The sequence below is a fragment of the Rhinolophus sinicus genome, chromosome 14 (assembly GCF_057876585.1).
Source record: "Rhinolophus sinicus isolate RSI-liver-muscle chromosome 14, RSI-T2T, whole genome shotgun sequence".
NCBI classification, from domain to species: Eukaryota; Metazoa; Chordata; class Mammalia; order Chiroptera; family Rhinolophidae; genus Rhinolophus; species Rhinolophus sinicus.
Window position 1 is genome coordinate 23198490 of NC_142514.1, and position 18688 is coordinate 23217177.

The 18688-nt window shown below is 49.7% G+C and overlaps 1 protein-coding gene across 5 annotated transcripts in view; it reads right to left on the reverse strand.

Annotated features, from left to right (window-relative positions):
* The window catches only part of CSMD2 (CUB and Sushi multiple domains 2), a 577361-nt gene that overhangs the window by 281931 nt on the left and 276742 nt on the right, over nt 1–18688 (reverse strand). For 4 of the 5 annotated variants that reach the window (XM_088791016.1, XM_088791015.1, XM_088791014.1 and 1 more), the window contains exons 7-8: nt 5761–5838; nt 548–635 (exon numbers count right to left, since the gene is read on the reverse strand). In XM_088791016.1, the coding sequence (XP_088647142.1) occupies nt 548–635; nt 5761–5838 (166 nt within the window). The remainder of the gene's footprint in view (nt 1–547; nt 636–5760; nt 5839–18688) is intronic. The other variant, XM_088791017.1, reaches the window with a different exon arrangement.

The following is an 18688-nucleotide window of genomic DNA, read 5'->3' on the forward strand; positions in this document are numbered from 1 at the left end:
TATCACTTAAAACCTCCCTTGGAAGGAATATCTGCTCTTAACCTTTTTTTTTTTTTTTTTAAACACTGATTTTAGGATGGAGTTAAAAGGTGCCTTTGTGAGCAAAACAGCAATCCTCTGAAATAAGTATCAATTAGAACAGCTAAGGGTGGGTGGATAATACACATAAACTTGAATGAAAACGGAGGATTATGGGAAGGTGCTAGATAGTTAGAAACTTTGCAAAATGCACCATCTCAGGACCCTAGGGTCTCCTAGATTATCTGTGGCCTGAGCTACCTGCTGGCATGTCACTGCTGATGACAGCAGTGCTCTCTATATAAGTGTGCTGAGTGACACTGGCAGTCCACAGCCCTCCCCTTCCCCTTCGGGCACAGGCACTGTTCCCAGGACTGGCCCAGGAAAGAATGGCTCTTCTCTGGAAGGCATCTGTCCTGTATCGTCACCATCTTCTGCATTCTGCCTCCAGGAAGGCCAGCCCCTATCTCTCCCCCAACAGTGCATCCCACCCTTCTTGCAATTAAGAAGTTTCCCAAACAGATCTTACCTGAAATCCGAGCCTAGTCTTTTGCCCCTTTCAGGTATGCCAGGGTCTGGACACATATTATGTCCTTGGGACACACCAACCTGAGTTACTACAAGGCAAAAAACAGCACATATAGAGATGGATAATCGCAGGAAGGCACCCGCCCGGGCAGTATCTTAGGGTGGGAGGTGGACGCGGAGACAGAATGAGGCCCTGCTACGGTGGGCCGTGCTGCTGGGATCTATCAGACTTGGGTTTCCTGAGCGTCAAGGGTGGGGAGCTGCTTTTGACAAATTCCTTTGTGATCACAGTCCAAGTGGAATTCATCAAGAGCATGTGGGCTCAGAGGCAGGCCCCCGAAAACGATAACCACCCCATCCCCTCGTCCCACACCAACGGCCAGAGCTGGACGATCCACAGCTCCCGGTGACCTCCCCACACTGAGCTTCAAATCCTGGGGTGGCGATTCTAGATGAGATGAGCCCCTCCCCCAACCTCAGCCCCAAATGGAGAAATGACTCAAAGAAAGTTAAACAAAAGGTGAATGCGTGATCAGAAACGGTAAAGAATGTAAGAGAAAGCTGTAGTCTGAAGAAGTTCAAAGCAGGAACTTTAGCTCGACATGGATATTTCTGTTGAGAAACCTCTTCCCGTCAGACACTTCTCAAGCCAGAGTGAGCAGTAACCAGAGCACCCCATCCCCGCCGCTCAATGCCGCCCGCCAAGGGCACCGAGCAGAGACGGCACCTGCACTGGTTCTGGCAGGTGCTGTGATGCTCTCACACTCGCCAACCCCAGAGTCCTGTTTACAAAAACCATGTGCACAGTCATGTTGCCTAAAGGAGGAGCTTGGTCGGGGCGGCAGACACACACAAAGCTCGTTTTCTCCTCTGGCGCCTGCTGGTTCATTGCTCTTGACGATGCTCATACTCATGAAGTTGGAACCCCTCACACCTCTGGATTCCTGGCTTTGGGGACTCCATGGGACCAGTCCCATGATCCCAACAGCACCCTCGAGATGAGGGGTGACAGGAAGTCTGAGGTTCCCTGAGTTGACCCATTTCCACCCCACCCACTCAATGTCCCACAATATAAGGAACGTCCTCCATCACTCATTGACCCACTCATTCCCGCACATGAGTATACAACAAGCATTAATTGAGCACCTACTGTATACACAACCCTATTTTGGGTACCATGGGAGATGCCAATGTCAGATGTCAGATTATGACCTCTGTCCTCAAGGGGCCCCCAGTTGAGTAAAGATATGAAACACGGAAACAAACTACAAAACCACAATGGGGAAGTAATGAAAAATGCAGGTAAAGGGAAATTCAGAGGGAAGACCCATTTCATATTGCTGAGAGAAGCATGAAAGGCTGCCTGGAGGAGGTGACATTCAACATGGATCATCAGAGAGTTTGTATCCGTAGCGACAGAGGAATGGGAGTTCAGGCAGACAGATAGGCACTGGGAAACATGGCAACAGAACTGGGGTTGCCCAGTGTGACCAGAATAGGAGGGACGGTGCTGAGTGATCAGAAGGTGAGGTTTCAGAGGTCAGACTCTTAAGGGCTTCGAGTCTGCTCCTGAAAATGATGGGGAGCCACTGAAGAGTAGTCCTGAGAGGGGGAAGGGCATGGGAAGATCTGGATGGCTCCCAGGGAGGCCAGTTACTGCGAGATGAGTTAGGAAGCTCTGTGATTGGCTAGGTAAAGAGCAACAAGAGGCTGGGAGTGGGGACAGACACGAGGTTGTGGAAATGGACGTGGCAAAGAAAGAATCAACGGGGCTCATGGAAGACTAGGGTGTGGGGTGCAGGAGCAGGGGAGTTTGTGGCCTGGGGACCTGTGAGGGTCCCATTTTAGACTCACTGAGTCTGACGCTCATTTCTACAGTTAGAAGCCTGGTGTAGACTCTGTTCAAACCTCCGGGTACCCCAGGGTGTGGTCGGCCCAGGGAGCTTGAGGCTTTGGACAGACTGCATGCTCATGCCAGACGGCTGGTACCCTCTTGGGTGTGTGACAATGAACTCAAGGCCTCTTGGTGAGCCTCCCTTTCTCCAACATTCCACATGGCCAGATTGAATCCAGTTACTCCTATTGGACGCTTGTCCCCTGTGCTCATCCCCTTTCTTGCCACACCTCTACTTCCGAAGCTTTCACAACCTAAACTTAACAATGCCACCATTCCCACCAGTCCAAGGGCCTCTAGGCTAAGAAGGAAGTGCCATCTCCAAAAGCAGAGCAAGCTTCTGCCTCTGGGAGCCTCAGTGTTTTGCAACCAGTGGGAAGGCAGGAGGTAACTGGGGTCTCCAGGATCTCCATGGGGGTAGGAAAGAGAGAGAAGCCTCTGCTCTAAGATGAGGAGGCGAATCTTGTGCTGTCCCTGTAGTTCCTCTGTTGGGAAGCCAACCTCACGTGATCCATCTCCACTGAGGACGTTTTAGGCACTGCCTACGCCACCCTGCCCACCGACCACACCCATCCCAAAGTCCTTGCCGACCACCGCATGGGAACCACACAGCCACCTGCTAGCACGTTAACAATGGACAGCAATGTCCTAGCCCCTTTTCTTGCTCTCATTCGGTACTGACACCACCCGGTAAGCAGACAGAGCAGGAGGCTGACGGATGGGGATGCATCTGGACCAGAGAGGAGAGACCATGGCATAACCCACCCACTGAAGCACAGCCCCTGACATACAGAGCAAACCCGCTGCCTCCCTTTTAATCAGCCAGCCTGAAGTAAGGCTCAGGTGCCATCCAGGAAGTTACCAGTCCAGCTGTGAGCCACTCACCCCCCCCCCCCCCCCGGTGCCCTGTCTTCCTGCGGGGACCGAGCAGACGACAGCAGCCCCACGTGGACTTCAAGGCTCCCTGGGAAACAAGGAAACTTAAGGCGTAGGGAGCAGTTTACTGCCTGAATTACGGAGGCAAGAGCTTTTCTTCCCTCTCCTGCTTTAATTCCAACCTCCGCTGCCTAATCAAAACCAGCCGTTTATGTTTGTGGAATTAATTTGCTGTTGGCTACAGACTGAAGGAAGAGAAGGGAAGGTGAAACTTATCCCATGAGGACCCCTATGGCAAGGAAGAAGCCACAACATGCTCAGAAAGGCAATGCCTTCTACCCAACGGGAAGGCAGGCATGGCCCGTGGGCGTTCAGAACTGGTGGCCGGAGGTGCAAGGTCACCGTCTGGTGAAGGCAGTGAGCAGAGTCCCGGATATGGAAGTGTGGACCACTCCTTCCCTGAAGTTCAGGACATCTGTTCACAGGGAATTTGGGCACAACACAAAGGGCCAGACTCCTGCAGACATTTGGTTACTTGCCTCTGAGGCAGCTTAAGTCACACATCCATCCCTCTCCGAGGAAATCTCAAAATGGAGACCAGTACCTTGTTATAGAGAGACGTACATTGTTTCAAAGGAGTTTTGCATTATTTCCTTAGAATAAATAAGGTTTCTTCATCCTTCTGAGGGAGCTCTGGGCACCTCTGAGTGGCTAACGAAAACCATGGACCCCCTCCTCCCACAAAATGCACCCACAACATCACATGTCATTTTTACCGAGTTCATGGACCTCCTGAAGTCCTAGGTCAAGGAAGCCGATCTTAGATTCAACAGCATCCTTGGGAGGAAGGAAGAGTAAGGTTTTGCATCCCCATTTAACAGATGTGGAAACTGAGACATTAGTGCCTGGGGTAACACAGTTACCTAAAGACACACTGGGATAAAAACTTGTTCTTTCAAATCTAGGCCGTTTCCTTAAAATTTGCCTCTGGCTCCAGCGCAAACTCTGAAATTAAACTGTGCCTGTCTCCATTCACCTCGTTTCCTGTGGCTACAGAAAGAAAGCCTGTGAAGGCCACGGCCACGGTTGGAGTCTTCTCTGCAGACTTCTGGCCTAACCCTCAGCTCTTCCTACTCTACTCCCTGCTTCTTCCCCTGGCCCCCGAGTCAAGCACAGATACAGGGCCCCCTGGCTGCCCTCTGCCATCCAGCCCCTTGGGGTGCGTTGACCAGAGATGATGGTCCTCAGAGATGAGGAGTGGTGCCCCATCTCAAAAGGAGGACTTGAAAGACAAGAGAAAATCTCACACTCAGGCTCGGGTCCGTTGGGGCCTCAGGACCGAGCTGCCTGGCCCCCAGCCCCGCTCCCCACGGCACACAGCATAGAGCTCTGGAGCCAGCAGGGCGGCTCTCTGTCTCTCTCAGGAAGTGCTTCCAGCCCCTCAAGAGAAGTGAGCACGTGGAGGTGAGATGGAAGGAGACGGTCAAGAGGGAGAAGAGAAATAGAGAAAGAGGAGAAAGCAGAGGGTGAGGAGGAAGGAGGGAGAATAGTGGAGGGAGAGACTGAAGGATGAGAGACGCAGAAGGCGAAGGAAGGGAGGGGAGGGGGCAGTGAACCGAAGGCCAGTCATCGGGGACCAAGGAAGGCTCCCCATACTCACTTCCAGAATGAAAACAGGGATTCTTGGAGAAAATCTCCTGCTTTCAAGACCAGCCTTCTGGAGTGGCCCAGAACCTTCCTGAACCCCTTCCTGTGCTCTAGCCCCAAAGTCCCTTAGCACAGGCTCCCATCAGGTATTTCTGGGGTGACATTCCAGCCCATTCCCCAGCATGGGATGTCCCCCTTTAATCTTTCAGACACCAATAGCAGGAACATGTCCCCATAGAGCTTATCTTCCCCATGCCCAAGCAGAGAGCCCAGCACTGCCCCATTGGCTCGAGGGGCAGGATGCCCATCCTCTAGTCCGCTCTGCCCAGCCAGGTCCACGGGCCCCCGGGGAGGTTACTTGGCATTTCCCTCTCTCCCCTTCTCAATCTTGCCTTGGGAGCTGGAATTGGGGCCCCTCAGCCTCCAAGGTCCCAGCTGGAGGTTACTGACTCCCAGATGAGGAGCCAGAAAAAGGACTGTTTTAGCAGGTGGAAGTGATTCAAAAGGAAAAATAAAGAGAGAAATGGAGCAGGAATGACTCCCTGGACTGCAGGTAGAATGGGAAGTGAGGGATAAAGAGAAAGGAGGGAAACGGGAGGAGCAGCAGGCCCAGGACAGGCCCGGGGGCTGCTCACTGGCCACGAGGTCAGTGTGTCCATGCGCAGAGCCCGGGATGGAGGGAAGCAGGATCGAAGGGAAATCATTCCAGCATCATATGGCTCCCCCACGGTCATAGCGCCAGCAGCTCTGACCTCGAGCAAGAGGCCCGGCTGGCGGGCCAGCGGGTGGACACTTACACACAGATGTCTTCTGGCTGTTATCTTTGCTGGGCATCAGCTTCACGCCTCGAGACTTCAACTCAATTTGCTTCTTGACTAGAGAGGAGGGAAAACAGTTTAAGTTATTGCCCGTGACTGGGGACGGGGGTCTCTCTAGAATGATCCCTCTCTTGGCTTAGGACCTTCTATGGCGGGTCAAAGCCAGAAGCGCCTCTGGCAAGGCTATTCCAAGGGTAGCGTTCAAGTGCAGCAGGGTCGCAGACGTGGAGAATGAGCTGCTATCACTGCCGGTCCTCTCGGCGAGGCAGACCAGGTGATCTCCCATCTACACGTGAAGCCCTGCATTTCTGCCCCCCTGCAGATTCAGGCCTGCTCCGTCCCTGAACCGGCCCTGACCAGGTGTGTTAGATTGTCACCCTTCCTGTATCCACACCTTTGGCAATGTGACTTTGTCCTTCTTCCCATGAAACAGGTAGAGTATATGTCCTCACGCCTTGACTTTGGGTTTAGACATTGGAATTTGGGAAGCCTTGACATGTCCAAAGATTTGAAAAGTGCCTATTAGATTAGGCGTGCCCTCTGGCATCTTTGCCATCACTGGGAGAAGTCGTGGCTGGCCCAGGAGCATGGGGAACCTGTAGAGCCCATCAGCCCAGCCCATACCAGCTGACCTCCTATGGGCAGGAGAAGTTGAGCGCTGGGGGCCTCTGGGAGATGGAGCCTCGTGCAGGTGGTGGCCTGATGGATTGAACTGGGTTTTGATCCCAACACTATGTCCAGTCTACAGCTCACCAGGACGTGGCCAAATAGCACAGCCAGAACTCCACAACCACAAAGGCTATTATTCCTCTGAATCCATCAACTTCCCCATGTCTGTACCCTAATTCCCCAAGGCACTCTGCTGGCCTCCAAAGACTTCATCCTGTCTCTGGTCAGGTGGCTTGATATATCTGTCCAATCCCAGATGCCTGTGCCATCTCCCAGCTGGCCCCTGCCAGGTGACTCAGCCCCACTCAGACTGGTACCCAGCAGTGGTAGCAACAATCGTGACCTATGTGCCTTCCTATGTGCCAGGTCCTAGGCTCAGCGCCTTTTGAGTTCTTTACTCATATCAGCATCCCTGACCCCTTTCCTTCCTCACACCCACACACGCTGCATCAGCTAATCCTTCCAAATATACCCAAATGCAATCTCCATGTCCCACTCTCCACTACTTCTGCCCTCTGTTGCCAGGGCCTCCCGTCTTCCCTCCGTGCCCCGTTATAGTCTGTTCTTAACAAAAGAGCCAGAGGGATCCTTTTAAAACGTAAGTCAGACCATATTACACCTCTGCTTAAAACTCTTCAGTGGCAACCCATCTCTCCCAGAGTAAACGCTGGTCTTTAACAGCCCGCACAGACCAACCTGCCCTGCCCGTGACCTCAATCACTCTTCTCCAGTCACGCAGGCCCCCAGTGTTCCTACAATATGCCAGGCATGGTCCTGCTTCCGCCTGCTGGTTCCCTGGAATGCTCCCCTCCAGGAATCTTCATTACTCACTACTTTTTGCCCTGGGAGCCTTTGTGCAAACACCATTTCCTCATGGAGGCTTTCTCTGACCACACCGTCTAAACCTACACCTCCGACCCCAGCCCCCCGACCCCCTTCCTTACTTTATCTCCCTAACTTTCTAACACACGGTATCATTTACTTAGTGATTTCTGTCACTCTGCATTGCAATGTAAGCTCCATGAGGGCAGGGATTTTTGCCTGTTTTGTCCATTGCTGTATCCTTGTTGCCTAGAATAGCACGTGCTATGCACTGGGCCCCGAATAATCCTTTCATTTGGTCCTTCTATGCTCGACAACCTTGACCAGTAGTTATTGTACCTACTTGACAGATAATAAAATCAGGTTCTAAGTGGCTGAAGTGATTGGCTGAAGTGATTGGCTGTAGGTCACAGAGCCTGGAAGCAGCTGTTCTCTTGGCTCAGCCTCAGCACCTTCTCTTGAGACCTGCCCCAAAGCAATCCCTGCGACACCAGTAGCCCTTTCCAGAAGCTTCCTTTCCACAGCTCAGGCCCTGAACACTCAGGAACTCACTCTGTACTAGAGGTAACATGCCAATTCCAAAACTAAAGCCCACAGAGACCAGGTGCACCAGGGAGCCATCTCCCAGTCCCTCCCACCCCACTCTCTGCCTACATCCAAAAGCTCCCCAAGGATCTGTCCCCTGCCAAACTGCTGTCGAAGCTGAATGCCTGATAGAATGCAGTTACTACCAGAGTCGCTGCTTCCCAACGAGCATCCAAACCCTTTTTATAAATGTGCATTACTCTCCATGTGTATCCAGCAGGAAAATCTCCAATGAACACCAACATGGACCCATTATTAAACAGAGGGTGTTAGCTGGGGAAGATGCATTATTCAAGCCTAGCTGATACAGTGTGGCAGGGAAAGCATTCCTGTGATTCTGTCATCCGTCAGAGAGCAGGGCTGATCCCAGCCTCATCAGAATAGTCCGAGATCTTCTCCCTGGTGCCTCCACACTGGGGCAGGGGTGGAGAGACGGGTCTCTATGACCCAGCATGGTCCATTCGTGGTCAGGTCTGTGGAGATGGCTTAGGGCACCAGGCCAATCCCCTAGTTTCAGGTTGTAGTGTCCACTGGAGGAAATGGGTGGGGCAGGGGGCCAGCGCACCATGGATGCTATTCTCAGGGGCAAATGCTGCTTGGGGTTTCCTTGGAACTGCTGAATGGGGACCGTGGGATGCAGGTGGACATGAGGGTGTGGATAAGAAAGAGCCCTTCTTCCTGTCTTCTGAAGGTTGCGTTGGGAAGAGGTTCCTGCTACCCTCCCGTTTCGGGACCCCAGAAGGAATCCTTCTGATTTCTGTGTCTATCCTGTCTAATCATCCTCCCCAAAGAGGGCTGGCTAAGCTGACAGATTAGCGCTTCATATGCCTTGGGCCACTTTTAGCAGTAGATGCCATCATCACGTGTCCCAAGCAGGAACTAACTTCTGTCCTTCCTTTCCTTCCTACCAGTTACACAGGACAGAGTTTGTTAAGGTGATGAGAAGAACTGAATGAGAAAGGACCCGAGAAACTACAGGGGGCTCCTTGATGACGTAGAAACATTGTGACTGTTTACTCCTCTTAGCTGGGTCTGAGAGGTTGTGTCACCATGTGGTCTCTGGGCAGCAAACAGCAGCCTGGGGAATGCAAGGTCACAGCTCCATGGGCAGGGCTTCCTTCTACCAACAATACAGTCTCTAAAAGGTGTGTATCTAGGCCTAGCTGGCCAGGCCCGGGCTCAGGGGAGGTGGAGCCCACAGTGGGTCCACACCATCGCCGATGAATGGATCAGGAAGGTGTGCTGGGCCGGGCAGGAAGCTTTGGGCAAGACCCACATCCAGGGTGCTCAGCATCAAGAAGCCACCTCCACAGGCTGGGCCCTCAGTGTCTGAGCAACCCCAGCGAATCGCTCACACCATGATAACATACAGCTAATTTATCTTTTAAACAGTCTGACCAAGTGGGGCTGAGTGATCATGCAATGGGAAATGAGCCACAATATGAGCTCCTTGAAGACTCAGCTTGACAGACCAGGGAAGACGGGGTGTGAAGGCTCCGAGAACAAGGGCACGTCTCTCTCTAGATCTCCACAGGGTACCACTGACTGACCCAATCCGCAATGAAGACCCAAATAGCAAGGACCTAGAACATTCCGGGGATGTGTTCACTCATGTTGTTTGCATTCATTCATTCATTCATTCATTCATTCATTCATGGAACGCCCGCTAGTGTAGGGCTGATGATATCATACTGTGGTACTGGTCTCTAAAAGGATGCTGGAACCACCGAGGCACTAGAGATGAAATGGAGCCTGGAGCTGGCTCCATGGTTCCAGCTACCCTTGAATGCACACCCCCGATGCACACATATCCCTGTACACATACACACTCATGTCCATAGCAAGCACACCCACAAGAAACACTCGTGCACTTGTGTACACATGCCGATAAATATTCACATGCAAAATATAATTCACACCATTCATGGTTTTGCACTGTATGTGAACAAAGTCAGGACTCCCAAGAGAAGAGCGCTGGCTTTAACGGGTTGATGGAAATCTTCCTAGGTACATTCATCTCTTCCGAATGATAATGACTACAGGAGACTGCCAGGCTGCTCCATTCATCCTTTATATTCTGGTTAATTACAAGACATTTCCCCGCTGTTGTAAAGGTTAGCGGGACACATGGTACACATTTAGCTAGAAGAATCTGGCAATACAAATGCCTCTCCAGTCTGCATCGTGAGTTATTGGGCAGAGCTAGCAGGGGACAAGGCCCTGTTAGTGGAGGAAAGAGAAGGAGGCCTGACCTGTCTCCAAGGCTCTGGGAATCGTGAAGTGGTAGCACGTGCAGTTTCTTCCCATCCCAATGGATTCAGCCTTTCCCTCGCTAAGGGTGAGCCCGTCCGTTAACCCTGACCACTCCCCTTTCCCCACCACTTGGCATCTCTTCATTTCCCCACACAGCCACTCCTTCATCAAATCCAGTTCATTCAACCTTCAAAAATTTGCCCAATATGTAGCCTTTTTCCAATGTTCTAAGCCACTCCTGCCCTAAATGCATCCTTTTTTGCTTGGATTTTGTTCACTGATTCATGCTAGCCCATCTTTAAAAATGTTGCAGCGGGTCATTTTTAAAAGCTGAAATCTGATCTTCCCTTTGAAAACCTGTCGGATCTGCCCCTCCTTTGTCACTGAGGACATGACTCCCAGCATGGCCACCAGCACTGCAGGAATGCTTTGATTACCCACAGTCCTTTGCTCGACAAAGCCTGTGTCTAGCGTGCTGGCTCCTCATCTTACTCAGATTCATGCCAAAGACGCAAAATCCAGTGCAGATGCCTAAGACCTAATGCTCCCAGGTACAGTCCTCCTAGCAGACGCCAAGGCCCTTACTCTGGAGAAGAACAGTGGGAAGAACTGTGGCTATGACACAGATCCGGGGAAGCCTAAGAGCAACAAAAGATGAGGTGTCTGTTGCCAGATCAGTTGACTTAGGGGATAAATATAAAACCGTTGCCCCAGATTGGATCAAGATGTTGTCAAGACAAATGAAGAGGCCAGGGATGGTACCACCAGCTGCTCCTGTAATGACAGGCCCCATTGCCATGGAAGGCTTCAAGAAGATTAGCAAAGGTGGTAATCCACTGGAAATAAAAAAAAAAAAACAACCTCTGTGATGTTGCCTGTTGATGCTGTAACTGCTGAACTGAAGCAGCAGCTTAAAGCCACGATAACCCCTGAAGAGACTGCTAATTTTGCCCCAGTTTCTGCGAATGGAGACGGAGAAATCAGCAATGTCTCTTCTGATGTAATCACAAAGGTTTGGAGGGTGTCCTTACAACCCAGGACAGAGAAACATTGAATGATGAATTTGGAACTGGGGCACGGAATTCAGCTAAGATTCCACAGCCCCCTACTTGAATGATACAACAAAAGTTCAGAAATGGAAATTCCAGGCTACCTAGGATTTCCAGTGTCCAGCCCATTGTACCCACTCTTGAAATTGATGAGTCTCAGTGAAAGACTTTGGTTGTCATAGGTGAGGACGCTCTCAGTACACTCATTCAAAGAGGATAAAAGATGGTTGGCTTACGGTTACAGCAGTCTCAGCTCCAGGTTTCGGTGTCCCAGAAAGAAGCAACAAAGCTGGTGCTACTCATGCTGAGGGGTTTGGAAAAGAGAGCTGGATTCTAAGTCTTTAAGATGTTTCACTTCATGACTTAAGAAAAGTTGGAGAGATTATTGTGACCCAAGATGATGCTGATGATGCCACATTCTTACAGGGAAAAGGTGGCAAGATTCAAATTGAGAAACACACTCAAGGAACCAGTTTACTTCCTCCTTACCAATTTGGATACCTCTTACTTCTTTTTCTTGTCTGACTGCTGTGGCTAGAACTTCCAGAACTGTGTTGAATGAAAGTGGAGAAAGTGGGCAACCTTGCCTTGTTCCTGATCTTAAGGGGAATGGTTTTAGCTTTTCCCCATTGAGTATGATGTTAGCTGTGGGTTTATCATATATGGTCTGTATTATATTATGATTTTCCATTCCCGCTTTCTTAAGAGTTTTTATCATAAATGGCTGCTGGATTTTGTCAAAGGCTTTTTCTGCATCTACTCATATGACCATATGATTTTTAGTCTTCATTTTGTTAATGTGGTGTATCACATTAATTGATTTGCAGATATTGAACCAACTTTGCATACCAGGAATGAATCCCACTTGATCGTGGTGTATGATCTTTTTAATGTATTGTTGAATTCTGTTTGCTAATATTTTGTTGAGGATTTTTGCATCTATGTTCATTAGTGATATTGGCTTGCAGTTTTCTGTTTTTGTAATGTCTTTGTCTTATTTTAGGAAATGGAACTATCTTATGATCCAGCAATTCCACTCTTAGGTATCTATCCAGAGAAATCCAAAACACTAATTCGAAAAATTTACGCACCCCTATGTTTATTGCAGTGCTATACACAATAGCCAAGACATGGAAACAACCGAAATGCCCATCGGTAAATGACTGGATTAAGAAAATGTCATACATTTATATAATGGAGTACTACTCGGCCATTAAGAAGAATGAAACCTTACCATTTGCAACGATATGGATGGACCTAGAGAACATTATGCTAAGTGAAATAAGTCAAACGGAGAAAGACAAATACTATATTATCTCACTTATATGTGGAATCTAAAGAATAGAATAAATGAACAAACTAATCAGAAACAGTCTCAGAGATATAGAGAAAAAACTGAGGGTTGCTAGATGGGAAGAGGGTGGGGATGAGGGAGAAGGTGAGGGGATTAGAAAGCACAATCTAGAACCACAATATTGCCACGGGGATACGAAAGTCAATTTGGGGAAGATAATCAATAATGTTGTAAAGATTTTGTAGGGTGTCAGATGGACACTTGTCTTATTAGGGAGACCACCTCAGGGATGATGTAGATGCCTGATCACTGCACTGTACACCTGAAGCTGAAGCTGAATAATAGTGAATGTCAACTATAATTTTATATATATATAGTCACAGGATGTGGAGTACAACATAAGGAATAGCGTCAGTGGAACTATGACAGCTATATATGATGTCAGAGGGGTAGCAGAATGGTGGAGGGGGGTTGTCACTATGTGAGGGGTATAAATGTCTAACTATTACATTGTTTTGTACACCTGAAACTAATAAAAAAACACACAACACATATATGCTACATAATACAGAAGAAAAAATTTAAGTTCATCAAAAAAAAAAAAAAAAAAAAGAAAAAAGAAAGAAACCATTGAGCAGTTAGAACATTACGACTAGTGATAGGGACAGAAAACAACTAAATGAACATCTGGCGAAACATCAGACAGAGCCATCGTGGTGAAGATGGCTAGGACAAGTGACGTGAAAGAGAAGGAAAAGAAATAGTCATAGATGCACTGAATGCTACAAGCACTGCTGTTGAAAAAAGCCATCGTCTAGGTGCTTTGCTTTGGTGCATTTCAGGCTTGGATTCACTGCTGTAGCGAATGAAGAGTGAAAAATCAGTACAGAAATCATTGAAAGATCACTCAGCATTCTGGCAACGACCATTGGTAAGGATGCAGGTGTTGAAGGATTATTCATAGTTGAGAAATTTATGCAAAGTTCCTTCAGGAGCTGGTTATGCACCCTGCTGGCTGATTTTTTTAATATGTTGGAAAAAGGAATCATCAACCCAACATAGGCTGTAAGAAGTGCTCTGTTGGTTGCTGCTGGTGGGACTGCTTGGGTAGCCACAGCAAAACGCGTCGCTACTGGAGTTCCTAAAGAAGAGAAGGACCCTGCCACGGGACATGGGCGGCAGCGTGGGGTGGCATGTTTAATTTCTAGAATAGTGCTTTGCCATTATTAATGGACCATGCAGTGGTCTTCACAAGCAACTTCTGATAAGTCAGCTGGAGAAAAGGACTGGAAGAAAGATGGGCAAGGGAATCACTATGGCCACTGGTTATAGGTTTCAGTCGCTTTTGAGACGCTGTTCTCTCCCTCTGAAATGTTCTTCTCTCTCTTCTCCTCTTAGCTACCTCTTGTTGGTCAAGATCTAACTCAAAGGTTGTCTGCTGTCTGTGGCTGTCTCTACATCGCAGGGAGACGTCAACGCCCTCTCACTGCACTCAGACCTTCATGCACCGCCACGCCATGTTGTGGTCCCCTAGCAATCTGTCCCATGAGCTTCTCTGTCTGTATCCTGTGCCTGACACAGAGCCAGGCATGCAGAAGGTTTCCAATAATAGTTGGATGACCGGATGGATTAACGACCAACTTTTAGAAGAACATGTGCTTTGAATTCATTTCCTGGCAAAAGGAATGGATTATACCCACTGGGGAGGTGAGGGGTACTGCGTTTTGTCTTCATGCTCACTTTTCAGTTCAGGCTCACTCTTGATTGAACTCGGAAGCCTGGTTTTGTGGACATCTGGCCGTGGGCTCCTGAGCCAGGTAGCGACAACCCTGCAAAGCCCGCTGGAGAATCTGCAAATGAGGCTGGTAAGAGTGGCAGCTCCGCAGGCCAGTAAGAAGAGGACAGAAGAGTCAGAGCTTCGACCATGGGATTCCTGAGGCACTTTTGCTCTGGTCCAAGACTCTGGATCAGTCACAAGCAAGAATATAACATGTGGAAAACAGATGCTTCAGCTAGGTAGTCACTATAAAAAGCTTCAAACAGCTCAGCGAATACAAACTGTTTTCACATAGAAAAGTTTATTCTGCAGACAACTGAGACTCAGAGCAGGACTTCTAGAAAGAAGAGCCAAAGGCTTTCACTGTAGAATATTGTCCATCTCCTGGTCACCAGGGTAGACTTGATAAGAGAGACAGTGAGAGGGACAGCAGGGCCAGCCTAGAATTTGGCTGAAGGGCGGGGCGGGCAGTAGATGAGGATCATCAGGTCACAGTGGCCGGCAGAGGGAACATGTCTAAGGAGCAGCCAGAGCCACCAGCTCGCTCTCACAGCGCTCACGTGGTTTCCCCATAAAATAGAAGTCAAGGTCAGTGGTGGGGTGGGAGGCTTTGTAGTTCTATTTCCTGAGCACCTACCATGTGCCAGATATGTTACCAGGATCTCTTTTGATTTTCAGTAGCCCTGTGGGGTTAATATTATTCTCTCTCTACAGATGAGGAGGGCCGTAGAGAGGGGTGCTGTCCTCCCTGCCAGGGAAGCCCCTCACCAGTTGTGGTCATTGGCCACTGGGGGCATTTAAGAAAGGTTCTTCTCACTGTGATTCCTTGAAGGCTTGGAAAAACCAAGAAAGCAATTCACACTCTGAGAAAGACTGGACATATTCCTCGCCTGAAAGCAGAGGGATTGATTACACAATGGTCTTCTAGAACTCGGAGGAACCTTACAGGAACATCAAGTCCTGGGGTTCCCAAACACTTTAGGTACAGGAACCTGTCATTTTAACACTCTTAGGTAAATGCCCGTTACATAGATCAAAGAGAAACTGTGCTGATTGCAGCTGGGTGGAAACCTGGGGTCCCACCCTCTCAGCCCCTATCAAAACAGCTGTTGGGAGAAACCCTGGGCCTCCAAGGAACCCACTAAGAAAACCCTCTCTTTTGGTCCCCTCCTCTCATGTTATACACGTGCGGAGGACCCCTGATCTAGGAGAGGATTGGTGGTCTCTACTTCTATTTTGCTTCGAACCTTTCATATCTCTGTCTCTAGCCCAACCCCTTCTTCTCTGAGCCACAGACCAACAGAATAGCCAGCTACCTACTAGATAGTCCCTCAACCCGATACCCTAATACCACCCCAGAATCAATGGGTCCCAAACAAAATTCATCCCCCTCTGCCTCTGCTTGAGACCATCCTGGTTAATAGTATAATTTTTACTCACTTACTCAAGCCAGAAAACTAAGATTCATCCCTGACTCCTCCACCTCCTTCCCCCATCCCCTCTCACTCCCAAATGAACTGGTCACAAGTCCAGTGTGATGCACCATGGGAAGATCTCATCTGGTCTGTCTCCTCCTCTCCATCTCCACGGCTCCTGCCTACACTCTGGTCCTCATCCAATTTTCCAAGACTCCTCCCTGGTCTCCCAAGTTTCATTCTAGGGCAGGCAAAAGAGCTTTCTAAAATGAAAATGTGATCACATCTCCTCTCTTGTTAACAACTTCTGCTCACTGCCCACCCCCCTGCAGAATGAAACCCAACCTCACTTCTGCTTTGCACGGACTCCTACCTGACCTCTGGCCTCAGGCCTCGCTACCCCTCGCTCCTTACCTTTAAGCTAGACTGCAGCCTGCGCTCTGGCTCTGCAAATGTGTTCTGCAAGCGGCCTGTAGTAAATATATCAGGCAGGGGGCCGTCTGCCTCAGTTGCACACTGCTCGGACCTGCCACGGGGACGCTAAAGCAGCCACCGAGCAGAGCTACCTTCCCATAAACCCTTATTGATGGGCACTGAAATCTGAATTTGATACAACTTCCATTGTGTCATGAAAGCTTCTTCTTTTGGTATTTTTCCCTCCAACTATTTAAAAATGTAAAACCTATTCTTAGCTCGCGGACACTAAAGAAACAGGCAGAGGGCTGGATCTGGCCTGTGTGCTGTGCTTTGCAGATCTCTGCTCTAGAGACACGGAAATATGTGTGGACATTGTAACTGAGCACTTGCATGCTTTCTTGCCTTCCCTCTACCTGGAATGATTCTTTCTTTTGTCTGTCAGGCATCTTTTTGAGACTCACATTGAAGTCACTGCCATTCTTTTATGGATCTTTTTTTGGCTTTCCTTAAGTGCCTCCAGCAAAACTAATTGCTCCTTTATCTCTAGGCCTAGACCTCTTCATCGGGCCTCAATTATAGCTCTTATCATGCTGTACAGAAGTTATAGATCTGTGCTTGTTCCCCTCTTTATTTAACCTGTTCTCCTTGAGAGTAGATGCTGGTCGGGCCGTGTTCATCTTTCTATGCTATCACATACCAGTTGTCACACAGAAAATGCTTGTGAAATTACATACAATTTCCCATCTTCTGACAGCCAGCTAGAGGCACAGCCACACTAGAACTCAGATCCTTTGATACCCCGTGGGATTAGTTAAAATTGTGTCTGGCCACGAACAACCCTAAATTCTGATTGGGCGGAGGCAAGAATGGAATGTGCTATGTTGTAGATTACTTATTTATTAATTTAGTTTTTGTTTCTCTGGGATGACGTACCCATCCACACAATTAGGACTCGGTCATTATTAGCTCTCTGAAGTGCCGTACGTCACTTGAGACTCAAGCCACAGAGGTGAGCACAGGTGAAACTGCTCCTGCGCGGGTGACTCCTCAGGTCCATTCTTCAGACTTCTCTGTCCTGCTCTGTGCCCCCGGAGCTGATCTCTGTGGACTGCTAGAGAACAAGGGACACTGTTGGTAGAGCCAGTCGGCCTCCCAGGGCACAGAGGAGGCCAGAGCAGGACCTCTGTTCATTTGTTCCTGGCTTCCTGAGGGGTTGGCAGGAGGAAGACACAGCAGACGTGAGGGAGGCAGGAGGGAGAGATCTGGTTCCTGATTCTCGGGGCTCCCTCCTCCTGCACTGTGGGTTGGCAGTGGTCAGGCTCCTGAGTTCTGCCACACGGCCCGTCTTCAATGGCTCCAGCACTCACTACTTCCTGCCACGCGGCCCCTCTTCAATGGCTCCAGCACTCACTACTTCCTGCCACGCGGCCCCTCTTCAATGGCTCCAGGACTCACTACTTCCTGCCACGCGGCCCCTCTTCAATGGCTCCAGCACTCACTACTTCCTGCCACGCGGCCCCTCTTCAATGGCTCCAGGACTCACTACTTCCTGCCACGCGGCCCGTCTTCAATGGCTCCAGCACTCACTACTTCCTGCCACGCGGCCCCTCTTCAATGGCTCCAGCACTCACTACTTCCTGCCACGCGGCCCCTCTTCAATGGCTCCAGCACTCACTACTTCCTGCCACGCGGCCCCTCTTCAATGGCTCCAGCACTCACTACTTCCTGCCACGCGGCCCCTCTTCAATGGCTCCAGCACTCACTACTTCCTGCCACGCGGCCCCTCTTCAATGGCTCCAGCACTCACTACTTCCTGCCACGCGGCCCCTCTTCAATGGCTCCAGCACTCACCACTTCCTGCCATGCGGCCCCTCTTCAATGGCTCCAGCACTACTTCCTGCCACACGGCCCCTCTTCAATGGCTCCAGCACTCACTACTTCCTCCCCTGTCCCTTTCCCCAGCATAGTGAAGGCGGCCCTGCTGTTTAGTCTGTGGGGGCCGCATCATCCCATGGGCTCCTTTAATCCCACCCTCCCCTCTGAAATGGATCCCTTCACTAACCTTTCAGTGAATGCCAGGCAGTATGCCCTGTCTCCTGCCATATCCCTGACTGAAACCTGTCTCTGTCACTCTTTTGGATGGAATCCGCAAGCAGGAAAACTTAGATTGGTATTTAACGGTTCCCAAGTTTTCATTCATGTAGAGCAGTGCTTCTCAGGCAGGGTTGATTTTGCACACAGGGGACACTTGGCAATGTCTGGCGACTTTTTGGTCATCATGATTCTGTGTGTGTGTGGTGGTGGGGCGGCTGGCTACTGGCATCTAGCATCTTAGTGGGCAGAGGCCAGGGAGGCTGCTAAACAACCTGCACTGCAGAGAACAGTCCCCACAACACAGAATTATCCAGGCCACAATGTCAGTAGTGCTGAGGATGAGAAACCCTGCTTGATGGAGCTACCGACTGAGTGACTAGATGATTAGTGTATATCTTTGCACTACGTGCCCCCAGTCGGGAACAAAACTAAAGAAAAGAAGGCCCCAGGGGTGAATCATTGGTTACACAATCAGCTCCCACCACGGTCTATCACATGCCAGATGCAGGTAAACATGGTCAGGGTTCCAACT